Raw genomic sequence first — 20,736 nt, 5'->3', positions numbered from 1 at the left:
ACGACAATCTAACGAACACAAATCGATAGGGACACTCTAGTGTATCGTAATAAGTTGTTCCCGGCTTTGGAGTCAAGGGAACCCGAAACGTCCGAAACGACCTAGAAATAAAACCAATGGAGAAGACTGCATTTGCGAGGGAAAAAAACAAAGAGTTAGTCTCAAATCTGGTCCGAGTGTCACTCCTAGTCCTAGAGGTTCTTTAGTCTCCCTTAGAACTCCAGTCGAATTTTCTCATCTCTAATTCTATTTCATTTGCTCTTGATAAAACAAACAATACAGAGAAATTAGTGGTGAAGAGAAAGGAAAGAATTTTATTCTTTCTTGTTTTTGGCTAGTATAAATCTGGTGGCTTTTGGTTTTCCAGATCTTTCGAAGCATTGCACGTCGAGGATTTTTCTTGGAGCTTTCTGGCGGTGTTAGGGTTTCAGTTCTGGTTTTGCTACATGTTTCTCTGAAGAGAAATGATGTCAACTCTGCTTCACGCTCATGTCAGTGCCGTTCAGGTCATTCCACGAAATTCTGCTTTTCCAATAGTATTTGTGTTTCGGTTATTCACTGCCTCTCTCACTCTTTCTCCTTTTTGTATTTTAGGTTGGTTCTTACTTCGTTGGGCAGTATTATCAGCTTCTTAAACAATCGCCGGATTGTGCTCATCAGTTCTACACTGATGCCAGTTCAATGCTTCATGTTGATGGGAATAATAGCGAGCTGGCAACAACAATTCTGGTACATTTCGTATCATTTTCTACGTTTAGATTATAAAGTTTCGATGTTTTTCAAATGATATTTTAAGTATTTGAATAGGCTTGAATAATTTAATCATCAAAGTAGGATTGAGTTCTTGTGTTTATTTACAACTGCAATATCCGCTTCAACATATTTCATATAAATTTTTTAATGCCGACGCATGGCACTTGAAACTTGTGGTTCGTAATCTGCTTTATCACCTTGTCTTATATGGATGTTCTGTTTGATTCCCTCCTTGGTGGTTTACATTGAAAATTGTATTTGGCCAAAAATGTCCCCCCCCCCCCCCTTTTCTTATCCTGTTATATTAGTATTCTCTGGCAATATCATAGTGATATTAGCTACCGTATTGTCCCTTGTGTTTCATCAGAATTTCGGATTAGTTGGTATTAACTTTCTAAAATGATTTTAGTGGAAGTCTTTTATGGTTTTCTTACTTCATCATATCCACCGATCCATTATATACCTTGTTTTCACTCAATTTCAAGATTTTGTAGGTTCAATCCATCTTGTTGAAAGTATAATGAAGGAATGATTTTCTGAAATCTGGTATAGCCACAGCTTGGATCTTAATAGAAATTTGGACATTTTAAGATTCTATTCGTCCTTGAATTTTGGGGACTTTAATGGTGCATTATGTAATGCATATCTCTAGATTTTTCTTTCTTCTCAATTTAAATGACAGCCATTATTCTTATAAACAACTGGCTTTTGAATTTGTAATTCCATCATGAAGGATGAAGCAGATGTACAAATTTGAAGCACAGACTAGTTGGACTAGAATCAGTACGCAAGCTTACATGAATAACTGTTTAACAGAAATGAAACTTGAACTGACTAGAGAAGAAGCATGTGCAGCCCTCCGTTCCCTCTCCACCTCGACGACCACCACCAAAAAATAGAAAGAAGAAAAAAGGAGGGGGGACGGGTGGGGTGGATGGGGAAGAACTTGCTTTAGAGTAAGAGATGGCTGTCTCAGTTACTTGCGTTTGATTATGAAGAACCAAACAGGATTTTCAAGAGATTATGGGGTGTGTTATGGTTTAAACTCCACCCAGTCCTTTGTAAGGGTTGGGGATGATTCATCTTCCTCCACAGAATTGTGCCTAGTTAATCCAAACCGTCATTGGATTACGTTTTGAGCATGAAACCATTAAGTCCCCCCCCCCTTCCTTGCATGTACCCTTTTAGGCATCATATACACAGTAGAGAATATTCAAGAATCAGGCCCAGGTTTGCTGGATTGAAACCCAATTATGTTTCTACACAGCCAAGAGCCAAATGGTGCTAGAAAAGGTGCCATTCAGTATGTTTATCATCCTAAGTTTACATCTGGTAATGTCGGTCTAGCAAATCCCCTGCTAACTTGATCTAGCATTCAAATGTCATACATTCATTGGTGAAGGGACTCCTAACGGGTTGAAGACAATATAAAAAAGTCTTCCATCTTGCAAGTAAGGAGCTTGTCTAGGCAAAATTTGGAAGGATACCATTACTTCCATGTCTTCTAGCTACTTTAACTCCTACTTTCATTTCACATTTCTGTTAAATATTACAGAAATTGTTTTTGGATCCATCTTGCATCAATAGCTTAACTCCTTCTTCTTATAGGCAGTTTTGGACAAGTTTTCTTTAGAATGAATACCTGAATGCCAAGTATGGCTCATTATACTAATCTTCTGAGGCATTAATTTTACCTACTAATAGATCGCTGGTTTCTACCCAGCATAGCAACATAGCAATTCCATTCCCTTCTAAATTTTGGAGTAATTTTCTATATTTAGTGTCTCATTACTGATCTTTTCCGGACTGTTGCTTGTCACATGAGTCTAAATTTCTAAATTTCATATTTTAACGCGTAGAAAAAGTATATATATCTCCAAATACCAGGCACTCTTTGATTATTGTCCTGTTTTCTGAAATCTAACCTTCCCCTTGGCATATAGGCTACTACTACAATTTTTTCCAAAGAAAGTATGCTCCCCCTTCCCCCCCTCCCCCCTGTTTTGCTGTTTTCTTCTCCCTTCTTATCAGAAAACTGTTCCCATCTACTAGTGGTCTCAAGTGTCTGAAAATGCTTCATCCAAGAATCTATTTATTTATTTATTATTATTATCTTTTTAAACGGTACTTTCTTTATGATCTTTTCTGCATGTTATCACTTACGTATTCCAAGAATTATCTTTACCTGGTGCATTGCTCCCCAACCACCAACCCAGTCAGAAAATAACTCTCTAAAATTCAACATGCCATGTGACTCTAGTTTGCCCATTTTTCTCATTCCTTGTATACAATTGACAGTGTTGTGTCATTCTTTGCTTGCAGCTTATAGATTACTTATGCTTTGATCCTTTTTGGAATATTTTCACTTTTAGTTTCTGATAATTATGTTAACCCATTGATGCCTTGTCTCCAACCCCCAATCCCAGCAGAAAATTGCTGTCCCCAAAAAATCCATTGTTTTGGCCTCTAGTTATACAATATTCCTTTTTTTTTTTTTTTTTTGGGGGGGGGGGGGGGGGGGTGGATGGAGGGTTCCTTTTAGCTTGTATACAACTAACATTGTCCTGTCATTCTCTCCTTGCAGCAAATACATTTGCTTATCATGTCACTCAATTTTACCGAAATTGAAGTCAAGACAGTACATTCTCTGAACTCTTGGGAAGGAGGAGTAATTGTTAAGGTTTCAGGTTGTGTGCGAACCAAGGATTTCATTGGTGTGAGGAAATTTGTACAGACCTTTTTCCTTGCTCCTCAGGAGAAAGGCTTCTTTGTTCTCAATGATGTCTTTCTCTTCCTTGGCGAGGAACAAAAACAGCAGAACATGGCAGAAATGCTGTCTCAGAGAAATTTCTATTCTAGACTAAATGCATCTAGTCCTATTCTGGAGCCAGGTATTGTGAATTTCTCAGGACTAATCACTGATATATGTAACAATAAACATAATTGTAGGTAATGTGTTGGACGCAAAAAAAGTTGGGATTAGGCTAAGATGATGATGACGTTTAATGAATTAGTGCTACTGTTTGGATCTAAGCATGCATGAGAGTATGCATTATTTTAAGGTGGCTAAGGTCTGTACTTTGCCATTCTATTGAAAAAATGGTCATACAGCAGTGTAATCTGATTTCTGCATCTAATCTCTATTCAGAATGTAAACCAAGAAATTCATTAAATTTACAGTGGTTTATACAATGGTATTGGCAGCTTCAGGCTATTTGCTTGGGGATGAAATACAGCGCACAAACTTTCTGTCATCAGCTCATTTGGAAGAAAGTGATCCAGTTAGAAAGTACGTTCATCCAGAAGGTCAGCACTGTCGAGTCCTTGAAGGAGAAAACATAGTGGATGAAACAGCAGTGGAAGAGATGACAGGTTCATTTCAAAGTGCAATGAACTCGGTCCAAGATGTTCTTGCTCCGATTGAGGAACCTATTGGAGAGCGTCCAAAGCAGACTTACGCCTCTATTGTATGATCCACTACTCTTAGTGCTGCTCTTGTTTCAGGATATCTGTGTGTGTGTGTGTGTGTGTCCACATAGCTCTGTATTTGAAAGTGCTGATATTATTCTGTCCTCCTTGTAATGTTGTATTTGTACTTGGAAGTTGAGGGTTGCAAAAGGGAAATCTACATCATCAGTGGCTCACCAGTCATCTTTAAACAATGGCATGACACCTAAATCAGAAAGGAATCCTTTAGTACCCCCAAATTATTTGCAGTCCTACTCTTCCTCAACAAATGTTCCAGAAAAGTCTGGTGCAGAAGCAATTGATGAAGTGACTGCCATAGAAGAAGATGCTGGTATGCTTTCCCGCTCCTCCTTTTCCTTGTCCATTCATTTCTTCTACATATCTCCTCCTTTTCCTTGTCCATTCATTTCTTCTACATATTGGGACAATATTTTGTGTATATAAATATCATTAGGAAGTACATGATGGATTGCAGCAGTGAAGACTAAATTGTTAATCTTTATTCAGCTGTTTTAGGAGGTTCCACTGGTGGAGCATGTTAAGATTTTAACCTTCCCTTATCTATACCATAAAATCATGATGAGGATTTGAGGTTTATATTTGTGTACTTTGAACAGTTTGAAGAAACTTAGATAATGTTATGTAGAAACGATGGCCCGTTTTTGTTATATTTCTGCTCTCTCAGATTTATTCTGAGTGGGAATTTATTTTTTGGGATTCTGTCCTGTAGTAATTCTGTTGTGTTGAATAGTTCTAGTAACATGAAATTGTCTCTATGCTTCTTTCCTTTTCTTCTCCAACGATGGCCCAGTTTTGTTATATTTCTGTTCTCTCAGATTTATTCTGAGTGGGAATTTATTTTTTGGGGTTCTGTCCTGTAGTAATTCTGTTGTGTTGAATAGTTCTAGTAACATGAAATTGTCTCTATGCTTCTTTCCTTTTCTTCTCCTAATCTTCTAGACCATATACCTTAACGCCCCTCCGCCCCCACCCCAAAAAATCTCTTGATCTTTAAACGGATTGGAACCTGTATGCCATTGACCTAGTTATACATACTATTTGGATACCCGGACATTTTATATTTGTTTTCTGGTGCTTCAGAGTGGGTTTATACCATATAACTTATTAATATTGATTTTTAAGTTTCAATTTGGGCTTCAATGTTGTTCTGTCCCCAGTAGCATTAGATTTCTTTATTGGGTTTAAAAAATAGATCTGGTCCAATTAGGTCTGATAACCAATAGAAATTTGTTATACGAATGGTTGACACATGGGAGAAAGTCAGCCCTTGGTATTTTGGAGCTATGGATTGATAGAACACTATTTGGTGAGGCATAAAGTGTTATGTGCCTGATGGGGCCCAATTTGGTGTATGGTGCTAGATTGGGCCAGTCTAGGATGGGATAGGTTAAGGCTTCATTCGACTTATTCCATCAGCTTCAAAGCTTTTGGTGCATTGATCAAGTGCCTATCATTTTGTTGGTTGTTTCGGTTGTTTTTACCTGTTTAGTTTTTTTTTTGTTGCCCAAGTAAGGGTATTTACGTAACTTTGTATTCTTCATATCAATATGAATAAAGGGCTTGGGAATCGCATTGATTCATTTAAGCCATTCTACCACGGTCGACTTTCTCAACATGATATCAAAGCCAAAAGTCAGTTAGGCCCATTAGGGAAAGATAAAGAAAAAAAAAAGGAAAGAAGGAAGAATTCTCTCTCTCTCTCTCTCTCTCTCTCTCTCTCTCTCTCTCTCTCGTGCTACAATTGCAACCATCACCAGCTCTGCTGCCTCTACAACCACCCCACTGCCATCGGAATAGCAAATTGCCCACAGCTGTGACCTCCACGACTCAAGCCTCCTAAACCATTGCAAGACCTTTTGCCACCATTGAACTTACAATTTCTTCAGCAAACCCCATAGTCTTCTTCTTCTTCTTCTTCTTCTTCTCTATTTCTTCTCCTGCTACCACAGGAGAGGGGTGGGGGGAAGGGCCCTCAATTGTACCCAAAAACCCATCGCCTCTCCTCTCCTGGAATTTAACCAGACCCATTGCCTCTCCTTCCTTCTTCACATCACCTCTCTGCAAACTGCAACTGTCATGGGACCAAAATATCTTCTCTTTCAACAAAAATTCTTCCACCAAAAATACTTCTTTCCACCATTGTTGCAGCTTGCAACCACTAGCAACCTTGCCATCTTCCTTTTTCTTTTCCCCCCCCCTCTAGCATCCATCAAACAAAAAACAGAGTTCCGTTAGAACTCTTTTCTGTCAAGACTTCTTTAACCCATTGAACCATTAGAACCAACCAAACCCAATATCCCACCAAAAAAAAAAAAAAAAAAAAAAAAAACCCATGGTACCAAACCAAAAACCTGAACCAGAACCAAAAAATCAAAAACCCAAACAGCTCCATGCATCTTTTGTTATTATTTTAAAGGGAGGGAAAAAACAAAGGGGTTGGGCGTGTTCCTTATCCTGTGAATCCCTAGATTTATTTGGGTGGTTAGGCTATTCAATTATGCGATGTTTTTGTTGTTTCGAAAGGGTGAAGATTGAAGGACGACAAAAACTTTTTTGAAGACTTGGCAACCACCGATGGAACAATTTCTCCCACTGGCTCCGGACATTATTCTACTCTTCCTCCTCTTTCGGTATTATATGATTTGGTCTCAATCTGCATACCTGACTATTGGTGGCAGAGGACTTATTGGACACATTACGGGCACCTCGATCAAGCCTACAATCACAGGAATTTTTCAGGATAAATGGATCTTGAATGACTCTCTTATTCTGTCGTTCCTTTTGAATTCCATAATTTTCAATCTTGCTTGTGGTTACCTATTACTTAAGACTGCAGCCTAGATCTGGAAGGCTACTAGAAAAACATATGGACAATTAGGGAATGATGCGTAGGTTTATGAGCTACAAAAAAAGCTTTAGGAGACTACTCAGAAGGAGTTGATTGTGGCCAATACTATGCTGAATTCCGCTCTCTTTGGCAGGAGTTAAATCACAATGGAGACTATCACCCCATGAATCTTGATGATGTGGCTACCTGTAGGAAGCATGTTGATAAGATTCAGGTATATGACTTCTTGGCTGGTTTGAATGTAGAGTATGATCAGATCAGGATGCAAATATTGAGTCGTTCCTCCTTTCTTACACTAGAACAATCATATGCCCTTGTTTAGTGTGAGGAAAGCCGTCGTTTGGCCATGCTTCTTACTCCTATGGTGGAGAAATTAGCCCTACAGTCTATTAGCACCAAATATGTTTTGATCATGGAGATTGTTAAGTGTGAGCACTATCATAAACCATATCATACCAAGGCTACTTGTTGGAAGCTCCATGGGAAGCCTACTGAGTTTGAGTAGAAAAGTGCAAAGAAGGGGAAAACCAAAGTCTAATCTTTTTGATATTGTTCCAACAACACCCTCTGCAGCCACAAGTTTTTCACAGGAGGAATTGGCTACTTTATAATGTATTTTGTAGTCTTCTACTACTGATGTAGTCTCTACTACTGCTACTTCCACTACCCATACCAACTCCTATCTTGTTATATCAGGTAAAACTTTTACAAGCTTCCATGTTTCTTCCGTTTCTGCTCCTTGGATCATTGATACAAAAGCCACAGATTATATGATGGATTCATCCTCTTTTTTCTTACATTATTCTCCAATCTCAGGGAAAGATAAAGTTAGAATTACTGATGGGTCTTATTCTTTCATTGCTAGAAATGGGACCAACATTTCTCCATCACTTTTTTTGTCTAAAATTTTGCATGTTCCTTCCTTCTCTACTAACTTTTTGTCTATTAGTAATCTTAAACATGACTTGAATTGTAAAGTGACCTTTTTTTCCATCCTACAATGTTTTCCAGGATCTGATAATTGGGAAGGAGATTGGACGTGGTAAATTAGACAAGGGACTTTATCTGCTAGAACTGATTGGGAGATCCATTTTTGCTCTAGCTGCATCTTCTCATTAGGTTTATTTGGTTATGTCAAACCTTCATCAATGGCATCGTAAGCTAGGTCACCCCCCCTTAGAAACTCTTAAGAAAGTATTTCTTGATTTAGTCTTTTCTTGTAATAAGGATGATTTCTTTTGTGAAGCCTCCATTTTTGCGAAGCAGACTCGTTCTATTTATTTACCTTCTCTTCAAAATAGAAAATCTATTTCCTTTTGTGTTAATTCATACTGATGTGTGGGGTCCTTGCGGCCATGAGTCTATTAGTGGTCCTTGATACTTTGTTAATTTCATTGATTGTCCCTCTCATTATATTTGGATTTAAATTTTAAAACAAAAATTTGAAAATTTTGAGATTTTTATAATATGATTAAAACTCAGTTCAATGCCACTGTGAAGATCCTTTGCAGTGATAATGCCACAAAGTTTATTGATAGTGAATTTCAGAGATATCTCTCTGATTTTGGCATAATACACTAGACTAGTTATATTGATATGGCTGCCCAGAATGGGGTTGCTGAAAGAAAGAACCGGCATCTATCAGAGATAACCCATTCTATTATGATTACTATGAATGTCCCTAATCAATACTGGAGTGATGCGATACTCATTGCCTCTTACCTTATGAGTAGGATGCCCGATAGGATACTTGGGTTTAAGTGTCATAATGAGACTGTCTAGGGAGACTCTAAATTTGTTATTCCTCTATAGGTTTTGGATGTGTGTGCTATGCCAAGAATCGCAGCCCACCGAGTAAATTGGCTCTCCGTGGTCTACACTGCATATTTTTGGGGTATTTTACTATTTAGGAGTGGTACAAATGTTATCATCCTCTTTCCAGGAGAACTATTGTGTCTATTGATGTTGTTTTAATGAGTCTTGCCCTTACTATACACCTCTCTAAAAGGAGAGTCCCAGAGGAGAGGTGTTCTTCCCAACCTTGTACATCCCTACCAACCATACAGACTCACACGCACAATTTAGAATTTCAGAAGAAATTATTGACTAGGGGGAGAATTCGTCCAACATACCCCGAGGACTCCAATTCTCATCCTTCTAAACCTTGTGGGGATTCTGGTGGGGGGAAGACCACTTCTGTGAGACAGACTATTGAGATTTTTCAAAACAAAATTGATCAGAACAAGAAAGTGCATACTTAGCTGAGGAAGTATCTCAATCGGCCCAAGCAGGTGGAGAATGTTAGCATGCTACCACTTTAGTCTCCTACTCCTGTATCATAGTCTACTGTTCTCCTTGAAGTATCTTCTTTTGGTCTTCCTTTGCTAGAATAAGGAGTTAGATGTTGTACTTAGCATTCTATAGCTAAATATGTCTCTTATGATTCTTTGTTTAACTCCTACCGTGCTTTTATATCCTCTTCATCATCTGGTTTTGTTCCTAAGAGTTGGCAGGAAGCTTGTGCTAATAAAAAAGTGGAAGGCAGGTATGGTAGAGAAAATGTAGGCAATGAAGAATAATACTTAGGAGCTGGTTACACTTCCTCTAGGAAAAAAACCCATGGGCTTTGAGTGTGTTTGTGGTTAAAAAGAATATGGATGGATCCATCGATAGGTTGGAGGCAAGACTGATTGCAAAGGGGTTTCCCTAGACTTATGGGATTGATTATCAGGAAACAGTTGCTCTGTTGTAAAACTAAACACTTGCCAGAATTCTGTTGTCCATAGTTGTGAACAAAGACTGGAACTTGCACCAACTAGATGTGAAGAATGCCTCTTACATGGGGAGGTGGAGGAAGAAGTCTATATGGGGAATCCACATGGCTTTTTTTATGGCAGCATTGCAGGGAAAGTATGTCGGTTGAAAAGGTCAATTTATAGGTTGAAACAATCTCCTAGGTGTTGGTTTGGGTGTCTCTAGAAGGCAGTGACCTCTATTGAGTACAAGCAAACTAATGTTGATCACACACTGTTTGTCAAGAAGTTAGGTACCAAGATCACACCTCTCATTATTTATGTGGTGATATTGTTATTACAAGGAATGATGGTGAAGAAATACAGAGGTTGAAGGACTTTCTTAGCAAAGAGTTTAAAGATCCAGGAAAGCTTAGTACTTCCTCGGAATTGAGGTGGCCTGATCAGAGAAGGGTATTAACCTATCCCAGGGGAAGTATGTTCTAGATTTTTTGTTTGAAGTGAGAATGTGTAAGGCAGTTGACACCCTTGTTGAGGCTGGAGCTAAACTTAACGAATAAGAGGGAGACCTAGTGGACAAAGAAAGATATCAAAGGCTGTAGGGAAGCTTATCTACTTGTCTTATACTAAGCCTGATATTTCTTGTGCTGCAGGGTTAGTAAGTTAGTTCGTGCATGATCCATATTCAGCTCATATGAAGGTTGATACTCGAATTTTGCAATGTTTGAAGGGAACTCCTGGGAAAAGGATACATTTGTCACCGACAAATAATTTAAAGGTGGAAGCATATACTGATGCAAACTGGGCTGGATCTCCTGACAGAAGTCAATTTCAGGTTATTATACTTTTATTGGAGGTAACTTAGTTACTTGGAGGAGTAAGAAACAAAATGTGGTAGCTTTTTCCAGCATATAAGCTAAATATAGAGCTATGGTTCGTGGAGTTTGTGAGCAACTATGGCTGAAGCTTGAAAGGTTTATTACAAGACAACATTGATAATGGCAAGCAAGCGAAGAGATCTCTCTCCTCTCCTATTTGGATTGGGAAGTGTTCTAGTGCGACATGATCCGAGGTCGGGCAACAAGCTGGGAGTAAGTGTGTGGAAAGGGAATTTCTTGTATCGTGTGGGGTGACAGTCTTAGGTTCTATGAGGCTGCCACGTCAGCTTCATGAGGTGGTTAAACAGTGAAGGTGTTCAACTCTTTTTGATTCCATTGGAATGATGGGTAACCAATCAGAGTTAAAGTTCAAAACCCTATGATGTCATACAACAAGGTTGCTGTTAGTATTGCCAACAATCTTGTGCAACATGATTGAACTAAACACATTGAAATTGACAAAAAAAAAATTTGTCAAACGAAAGTTGGAACAATAGCTGACTTGTATGCCTTTTGTAAGGTCTAGAGACCAAGTGGCTGATATTTTTACCAAATGTTTAAAAGAGGGAGATTTCCTATTATAGGCAAGTTGAGCATGACTAATATCTTTGCCCAACTTGAGGGGGAGTGTTGGTTGGATCGGTTGTTTTTACTTGTTTAGTTTATTATTTTCTTGTTGCCCAAGTAAGGGTTTTTACATAACTTTGCATTCCTCATATCAATATAAATAAAGGGCTTGAGAATCACATTAATTCATTCAGGCCATTCTACCACAATCTACTTTCTCAACACATTTGGTCTCAGAGCTCACACCATGCCAAGTGTTCGAATCCCGACAAGGGCTACCTAGAGTAGAGTGAAAGATGCCAAGAAAGGCTTCCTATCGCCCAAAAAAAAATTGAGGGAGCAAAGTGTAGCCACTAGGGGAGGGCTATCTACCTTCGGAGTGAGAGCCATCGATGACTACAAAAGCGTGGTCGTATGTTATGTGCCTAATGGGGCTCAATTTGATGTATGGGTGCTAGATTGGGCTAGTCTAGTATGTGATAGGTTAAAGAGCTTGATTCAACCTATTCCATTAGCTTCAACGCTTTTGGTGCACTGGTCAGTTACCTAAATTTAAGCTTACTCCTTGCACGAGCATCATGACTGCAAATGTCAAATATTCATCATTGAAGAACAGGGAATTGACTCACATCCATGACCTCAATACATCCTACTTGAACATGCCATATCATATATGCAATAGCAGCATTTAATGTGGGCATACCTGTAGTGTTTCAGTATCTACCATTAATCATCTCTTGTTAAGCGCATCATGCATTTAATGCCTACTTTTTGATATATCATTAGTTATGATCGGAGAAGCTTGGTTTTATTTTAACTATCTTCTTGGACTCACTCATCCTTGATCTTCAGTTCTTGTTGCTCTAAGAACTGATTTAGGAATTGGAAGAGTCAACCAGAACAACCTCTAGTGTTTGCAGGTCTATTTATCTGATTGCCATCATCATTTTGTAGTTATCACTTGATTAGGCCCCAAAACTATTGACTTGAACCAGCAACGGAATCAAAATGAAACTAAAAAAAGCATAGAACGGTTTAACTGGAACCGTCAATTAATTGTTCAACTTAAGATGTTGGATCTGTGTCATGGTAGAAGATCTCGCTCTCGAGCGAGATCTTGCCTCCTTGAAAAACCAAGATCTCGACCATCTCGGCGAGATCTCGGTCGAGATATACAATTTTTTGGTGTCAACTCGGTAGCCCATCTCGGTGGATTTTAGGGTCCCCATTGGGTTGAAACTTGGTATTTAGCCTATTGAAGGCTTTTTGAATACATTGGCGACCTTGGATTTGTCAGAAAACCATCCTATGTATGATTTCTAAGTCTACCCGTAGTGTGAAACCGAAATGTTGTAGGATTAGGGAATGCAAGGTTATATAACATTTAATATAGAACCTTTAAGACATATGAATGAAAAGCAGTGTATCAAATGCATCAAACAACTTTAATGTTATCAAAATTCCATCCATATGAGTATCACAATCTCAATTTTCAAGAATAGAATAATAAAATTATACAACCATTAGAATTTCTTTATAAGTCATTAAATCATAAGTTTATAAGACAAGTGGAGAATGATTGATCTTCCTTTGATGTTGTAGATGTGCTAAGAGTAGTTGTTAGTGAAAATTCAGCCAAAATCCATAAAAAAAAAAAAAAAAAGAGCAAAAATTGAGAGTTCCAACGAGATTCAGGGCGAGATATGGCTAGATATCCCAACTCTCTGCTCTCGACCTCCATCTCGCCTCGCCCTTGTGAAAAAGCGAGATATCTTGCCGAGATCTCGCGAGATCTCCCACCATGATCTGTGTAACAAACGGTTTTGTTTTGGTGTCTAGCCTTTGGCCTTCACACTTCAAACAAAATTGAAACTGAACTAGTTAACACCCTTTGTTATAAATTGTTGATCATGATGTTTTCGTAGTTTGTATATTTATGGTTTAAGGTAATTTTTCCATCCTTTTCAACAAAACTTTATAACAACAACAACAATAAGCCTTGTCCCAACTAAATGGGTCAGCTACACGGATTCTTGCTTTCTAATCAGTTTTGTTTGAGGCCATGCTAGATACAAGGCCTAAACTATGCATATCCTTTCTCACCACTTCTCTTAAGGTTATCTTAGGTACACCCCTATCTCTTCTAGTTCCTTCAATTTGGATTATATCTCTTCTCCATACAAGGGCATTTATAGGTCTCCGTTGAATGTGGTCGTGCCACCTCAAATGACTTTCCCGAAGCTTATCACTTATGGGAGCAACTCCCAGACCAACTCTAATATGATCATTCCTTATCTTATCCTTCCTAGTTTTGCCACTCATCCATCTTAGCATCCTCATTTTTGCTACACTAAGTTTATCTTTATGATTCTTTTTAATAGCCCAACACTCTGGACTGTACATCATAGTTGGTCGAACGACGGTCCTATAGAATTTTCCTTTAAGCTTTAATGGAATACGTCAATCACACAAGACCCGGACACACCTCTCCACTTCATCCACCCTTTTTTAATTCTTTGGGAAACATCATTCTCTGTATCACCTCTTTTATTTATGATTGAACCTAGGTACCTAAAATAATCACTCTGAGGAATATCTTTATCATCAAGTTTCACCACCTCATCGTCTGCCCGATCATGACTAATGTTACAAACTAGATATTCTATCTTCGTTCTACTTAATTTAAAGCCTCTTGATTCCAAAGCTGCTCTCCATGATTCTAACTTGGTATTTTTCCCCACTTGAGTCTCATCTATCAACACAATATTATATGCAAAAAACATACATCAAGGGACCTCATAGTGAATGTTTTGGTTAATTCATCCATTACAAGTGCAAGTTAATATAGGCTTAGAGTTGATCCTTGATGTAGCCAACTGTAATTGGGAATTCATTACTTTGTCCCCCCACTGTTCTTACACTTGTCACTGAACCATCATACATATCCTTTAGTAAAACTTTCAACTCGTTAAAAAACTTTCAAACAACACAAGCCCTTTTCTGTTGATTGTTAAAATTTAATTTTTTTCCTTCTTGTGAATGACTAAATTTCACTTTGTTTTCTTTTGTGTATTTTGGGATCTTCATTTCTTCATTGGGAAAATGTGGATTGTTACAATTGCTTTATATGTTCAAATGCAGGTACCTCTTTCCAGGGATTTAGACTTTTTTTTTTGGGTAAAAGGATTTTAATATTTATTCACAATATTTTTGTGAAACAAGTTTGTTGGAAAATCTGCACTCTTGGGAATTTGTTATTTTGTCAAAGCTATTCTTCCAAGTTTGACCCATTGCAATTGCCATCATAAATTGATATTTTGTTCCCCATTTGACCATGTATAAACTAGATGAAAGAAACATATTGTTTTCTATTCTTGGTGATTGATTTGTGAATTCTCAGGTGACATGAGATCTGTCTACGTCAGAAACTTGCCTACCTTCATTGCTCCTTCCGACGTTGAGCAAGAGTTCAAGAAATTTGGTAGAATCAAACCTGGTGGAGTGGCTATCATACACCGCAAGGTCCATTTTATTTGTTGGTTTTCCTTGAGTTCCTTTCTTTGGGCCCAAGAAAGAAACAGAACTGATGTCATTCCATATGCAAATGCGTTCACATTGACATGCAGGAATTTGGTATTTGCTATGCATTTGTTGAATTTGAGGATGCCTATAGCATTCAAAATGCAATTGAGGTTAGGAAGTTTTTGCTTTTCAGATGATGTCATTTGGTTCTGTCTTCTCTGCAGTTTTTCAATTCATTGTTTACTTGCTTGTTAAGTCAATATCTATGCTTGAGTTAACCATTTGGTATCTCCTAGTTTTATATTTTATCGTTGGGTTCTTTTGTACTTGTTATAATACTTGTTTGGGTTTGGTTTCTCCATAGGCATCTCCAATAGAGCTTGCTGGGAAGCAAATATACATCGAGGAGCGGAGAGCAAACAGCAATGGCACATCTCGGGGAAGTATGTTTTACAAAATATAGATACATATTACCTAAAGCTATGGTCACTGTGGAAGGATGAAACCTTCATCCTTTATAGTTAAACAACTTGATTTCTGTTGATCTATTATATCTAGTCTGGGTTATGCAAGCCATATGAATTCTGAACACCACCCCTCTGTTTTTCAAATTTTATTTTATATATATACATCCCAATCTCATATTTTAAGTAATGACATTCATGGCTTCATCCTTGGGAGTTCTTTTGTTCTCATCTTGCATTATTAGTTGGGGATTATGAAAAGCATGCCTCCAGTAAGGATGGTTAGGCTATCATTGATTTTGCCTAGGGAATGCTGCTTTTTGGCACATCATAGGAATGCTAGATGGAGTATTAGCATCAAAGGAATGTTTTTTTCCCTCGGGAATCCCTAGACAACTCTCTGAAAATTGTGTAGAATCTAAAACGTGCCAGTTTCCTGGACAAAATTTTGGTATATTTTTTAGCTGACATTTTATATAATGTATCTGCTGTAGGAAACTTCCTGTTAATGACTGTTCCATTTCTTGGTGGTGGTGGTTATTGATGCCATTGTATTTCCTATGCCATCTACAGTCCAACTGACTATTCAGATTCCTGGCAATTTTAGTAATGCACCGTATGTTTGGTAGCTGGCCATGTTTTTGCATGACCTATAGTTGATGCTCCTAGTCATCCTTCAATTATTTTCTACCGGCTTGTTATTCTCATTACTTGGAACTGTTAGTTGCCTTCGAGTGATAATTGCTCCTGTGCATATATCGACTCATATGTCATGTTTTTCCCTCGGAAATACATAGGCTTTATATTCAGATATAACCAAGGAGTTAGTTTTCGAACGAGGAGCTATATTGCTATTTTGTGGACGCTTTCTAAGGTCTTGGTGCAGACTAATTTTCATTGGCATTTATATGCAGAAATTATAATTAATCTTTAACATTTTACTGGCATCTGAATTGTCTTGAACAGGAGGAAAGGGAAGAGGGCGGAGCAGCTGTCAGACTGAGGCCCCAAGGGGGCGTTTTGGCTGGGGAAATGGCCAAGATGGTGCGGAGAGGAACTATAACATCAGACCTCGAGGTTAATGGTTTCCATCAGTGAGGTCCAAAATCAAACAGTGGCATTGGCACATCAAGTATCAAGAAATGGGCAGAACACTTCAGAGCCAGCATTTTAACTTTCCAGTGGATGGAAGAGTTTTTCTGCAGTAAAATTTCATCACGGCTAGGGAAAAAATACATCTGTATTCTTGTGGAGTCTCTTTTACTAGATGAGGTATCAGCAGTGAGCACCACTATCTTTAGTGGCCACACGACTTATTGTGTCAAAGAGGTTAGGCATGTTTCACGGTCTTCTGAGGAAAATGTGGTGTGTCCTCCCTTTATTTTTCTGGGGTTGTATTTCTTCTGTCAAATCTCAACATAAAAAGATTGAAATGAGGAAACATTACATAGTCCAGGTACCGTTGGTTGCCAGTGCTGAATGAGGTGTGTGGTATCTGAAAGGGTTAATTGATGATACGGTGCAAGCTGTGCATCCATTGTAGGAGTTATTCCCAGAAGATTCAGATTAGTTAGTCCATATCAGGTGGTATTGTAGAGGATGAGAATATTTCAGTTTAAAGTCTCAAATCAATGAATTTTGACGTAAGAAGCGAAAAGAGGTGGTCTATCTTTGGTCTTGATCTCTGAACATATCACATCAGAGCACTTAGATCTAAATTGATTTGATCTCTCTTTCCTTCATTTTTCGTGCAATTATATTTCAGGAAACTATTGAGTCCCAAGCCAATATATATACACTGATATTAAATTGCAGAAAATTCTTTTACTCATCTTTGCAGAAAATTCTTTTATCTCATCTGTTATTCCATGGCATACAACGTTAGTTACCCATGTCTTATTTCGCATGAATCAGACGCAAAATACATGATAATAAGACATTGACCATCTAGTCTACCTACACCAATTTCAAGTAGATTTTGAGTGCAGTTACAATAGCTACACATAGCAAGAGATGCCACCATTATGCACTGACAGGGGCCATCGCTCCCATATGGAGAACTGTTGCACCAGCAAAACCCTGTGACAAGCTGTCTTCTTCTTCCTCCTCTGTGTCCCACAAGAAGCTAGCATACGCTGCAAGGACATGGCTGCCAAGAAGAAAGGTGGTGAGTTTTCTATCTTGACTTCCTAGACATGCAGTGTGATAAGAGACTTAAGAGAGATGAAGATGACAAAAATATATACTAACCTATCTCCAGGTGCAGCTTGAACCGCTCGTTCGAAGTAGCTTGTAGCTCTCTCATGATCATGGTAGAGCTCCCACAATAACTTAGCATATTGTGACATGATTTCCCCATCTGTTGGATCTAATAGTATGGAGCGCGAGTAGTACTCTTCAGCCCCTCGCAAGTCCCCTTTGCACTGTTGAGAAACAAGGAAAGCACCACCAGAAGCACCTTCAGTACAAATCATAAGCAAAGATGGCTATCTATGGCTTGTCTGATCATTAACCACTTTCTTATAAAAGCAACCAACAACTCATTCAAGGCACTACATGTTCTATGAAATGCAAGGACAGAGCAACAAGCAGATCATTTCAGGGAATAAGGGCAGAGAAGATGATTAAATAGATCTAACCTGATACAGAAACTGAGCATAATTCCTTAAGAACAAAGGGTTGCAAGGATTTTCTTCAACCATCCTCTTATAATACTCCTCAATTTGGGGTCCTTCAGGACCATCAGCTACTCCAAATCCATCAGGGTTAAACCCATTTCCACTGCCGCCACCAGCTCCATCACCATGACCACCCACATCAATTCCAATCCCTCTTGCAAGATAGAGTGGTAGATTCCTTGACTCCTTTGCTTCTTCCACGACTGACCCAAGCTCTTCCTCCTCAATCAAGCCCATGTTCTTGTTCTTTGCAAAGCTGAATTCACCACTTCCCAACGACATAATAGAGTCTCCAATTGTGACTGATCTCCCCAACAACCCATTTCTCTCATTCAATTCTTCTTCTTCTTCTTCATTCTCTGGTTCTTCTTCATATCCATCTTCCCCCTTGTTGTAAATTGAGAAACTTGGGATTGTCTCCAAAACCGACATGCTTGGTCTTCGCGGAAATCTCGTCAGTGGCTTCGCAGTATTGCAATCGTCGAAATCGCAAGCTGCGGCTGCAAGTGCTTCTAAGTTTCCTTCCGATTGGGTTCTTCGGCAACCTCTTGAGCCGGCACTACTGGGTTCAGGGACAAAATCAGAGAAACCCACAACAGAGTGAGAGACTGGAGATGAGTTGCATGAGAGGAAGCGCCCACCAGGACCAAATGAGATCTTTTTGAGATTATGATCAGAGCAAGGCTGCTGTTTGTTGTTTTTGTTGCAGCTGTTCTCAAAATCCCTGTTTGGAGAATCAGAGAAAGAAGAGAGCAGAGATCCGAGGATGGGGGTTGAAGAGCTTCTTAGCAGCATTTTTATATTGCTTCAGTTGTAGTTCCGATCTGACTTGTGGATTCAGAATCCTGTAAACCAGAGAGAGAGATATTAATGTGAAGCAGGCTTCTTTACCGTCAATATAGCAGCCAATCTCAAGATGCATGTGATTTTCTGTAAAACCTCAAGCAAAATCTTCTTAACTCTCCATAAATTAATATAAATATGCAAGCAGTTTTAGTTTTTATTTAAGTTAATTCTTGGTCAACCACAGAGTCAGAGTAGCACTCAAGCTTCCAGGGAAAAAGAAAAAGAAAGCACAGATGTATAACACAAAGTGTTTACACTAGACCCTCATTAAGAATCCTATTGCATCAGAATACACTCTCCCTCCATCCCCAACCCAGAGAATCAAGATTCGATCTCTCCATGAACAAAATCATAAAAAACGAAGAAAAACTTACCTGTCTGCAATTTAGGGCCGGTGATTCTGTAGAGTTTAGGATCAACCAATATTGGGTAGTGGGTAAGAGGATGCTTGTTGCAGAACAACAGAAAATCACAGAAACCCGAATTGAAGAACCGCTCTAATATTCACCCTTGAAATAGGTCTCTAACAAGAAAGTATTCTGGTTGAATTTGATGTCTGCGAAATTCTAATGGTGGACAGAGCTTCAAAGAAAGCATCAGCAACAGAGCCAGAAGAAATTTCCTCGCTCTGTCTTTGTCTCTCAATTCTATCTTCACTTTTCATCTGCACTGATAATGATTTTAGTATTTCTGTGGTGGAGAAGTTTTCAACATCAAGAGAAAGTAAAATAAAATATCTTCTTCTCCGCCAGCTAGACCAGCTCAGGTTTCCTCATTTCTGTCAATTTAATACAGAAAGGTTCAACAATTCAGCTCTTTTCCTGGAAGAAACGAGGGACACCAACTGTCTTTATAATAACCAAATTAAAAGAACGGTGATCAGATATCACGTGTGTGCTTTATTTATTTATTTATCTTTTTGGTACGGAGAGGCTTTATTAAGTCTGGGGTGAGGGTATTAATATTCCTCGCCCCACGATATTTTCACTAAACCATGATTTTCTTTTTCAGATATTTTAAATATCCTAGTTAAATCACATGTAAATTCTTTAAGGGCTTGTTTGGTTACATGAGTTTGGAGATTTCAAATATCTAGAGATTTCAAATCTATGGAGTCATAATTTATAAAATTAAATGTTTGATTGTAGAATGAAATCTGTAGATTCATCCTAAAAAACTATTTGATCGACATGATTTTTGTGAATGTGCAAATATATAACTTTTTTGAAATCTTGAATTTCACCCTTTACCCATAAAAATCTAAAGATTCACGTTTTTAGTGTAAAAATGTGAATCTCTTGATTTCATGAATCTAGAGATTTTTACAACCAAACGGGTATAATTCTCAGATTCATGAATCCAAAAATTTCAAATCTCTGGATTCCTGTAATCAAACATGCCCTAAGAAAATTAGACGATAAAATCCTAAATGAATAAAAATATGAATGATTATACAATGAAAATTACGGAAGACACCCAACCCTTTAGTGAGATTCAACTCTATGAAGTCATATTGAGTTCTACTAATAAAACTCATGCCATGGTAAGGAAATATATTAATATTATTAGTATAAGACTAGCATGGTTAGAAAACTTATGCTTATTCTCGACAGAAAAAAAAAAAATTGAAAATCCATCACAATTGCTCAACCACTCTCTTTTTTTCCCTTTTTTTTTTTTTTTTTTTTTTTTTTTGTTAGGTAAATTTGTCTCCATCCCCCAAGAAATTAAAATTATGGTACGGGAAATCAAATTTAAAATAATTAAATTAAAAAAAAAATGAAAAAGGGAAAGAACGCTCATCAGTGATCAGCCAACCCCCAGAGCCACAGGTCCAGGTCCCTCTGTTTGGTTTATACAAGTTCAAACACGGTGCACGTTAGCCATTGTCAACCCACCCAGATTCTTCTTCCTCTATCTTACACAAATTCAAATATT

At 38.2% G+C, this 20,736-nt stretch overlaps 2 protein-coding genes across 2 annotated transcripts; one reads left to right on the top strand and one right to left on the bottom strand.

The window, feature by feature from the left end:
- The first annotated feature begins 18 nt into the window (after window positions 1-18).
- LOC149009912 (nuclear transport factor 2-like) lies at window positions 19-17,066 on the top strand. The gene is made up of 9 exons (XM_089161247.1): window positions 19-506; window positions 595-729; window positions 3,338-3,644; window positions 3,958-4,220; window positions 4,357-4,552; window positions 14,689-14,810; window positions 14,915-14,980; window positions 15,175-15,253; window positions 16,241-17,066. Exons 1-9 carry the CDS (start codon window positions 465-467, stop codon window positions 16,354-16,356), a joined length of 1,326 nt encoding a protein of 441 aa, XP_089017373.1. The 5' UTR covers window positions 19-464; the 3' UTR covers window positions 16,357-17,066.
- Window positions 17,067-17,108: 42 nt separating this feature from the next.
- On the bottom strand, window positions 17,109-19,571 carry LOC149009911 (uncharacterized). The gene is made up of 4 exons (XM_089161248.1): window positions 19,173-19,571; window positions 17,914-18,797; window positions 17,525-17,697; window positions 17,109-17,423 (listed from the first exon to the last, which is right to left on the bottom strand). The coding sequence occupies exons 2-4, from the start codon at window positions 18,745-18,747 to the stop codon at window positions 17,297-17,299; spliced, it is 1,134 nt and encodes a 377-aa protein (XP_089017374.1). The 5' UTR covers window positions 18,748-18,797; window positions 19,173-19,571; the 3' UTR covers window positions 17,109-17,296.
- Between the last annotated feature and the right edge of the window lie 1,165 nt (window positions 19,572-20,736).

The sequence above is a fragment of the Hakea prostrata genome, chromosome 7 (assembly GCF_041222555.1).
Source record: "Hakea prostrata isolate BN-2017 chromosome 7, UWA_Hpros_2, whole genome shotgun sequence".
Taxonomy (NCBI): domain Eukaryota; kingdom Viridiplantae; phylum Streptophyta; class Magnoliopsida; order Proteales; family Proteaceae; genus Hakea; species Hakea prostrata.
This window is presented reverse-complemented; position numbering and strand designations above follow the sequence as displayed.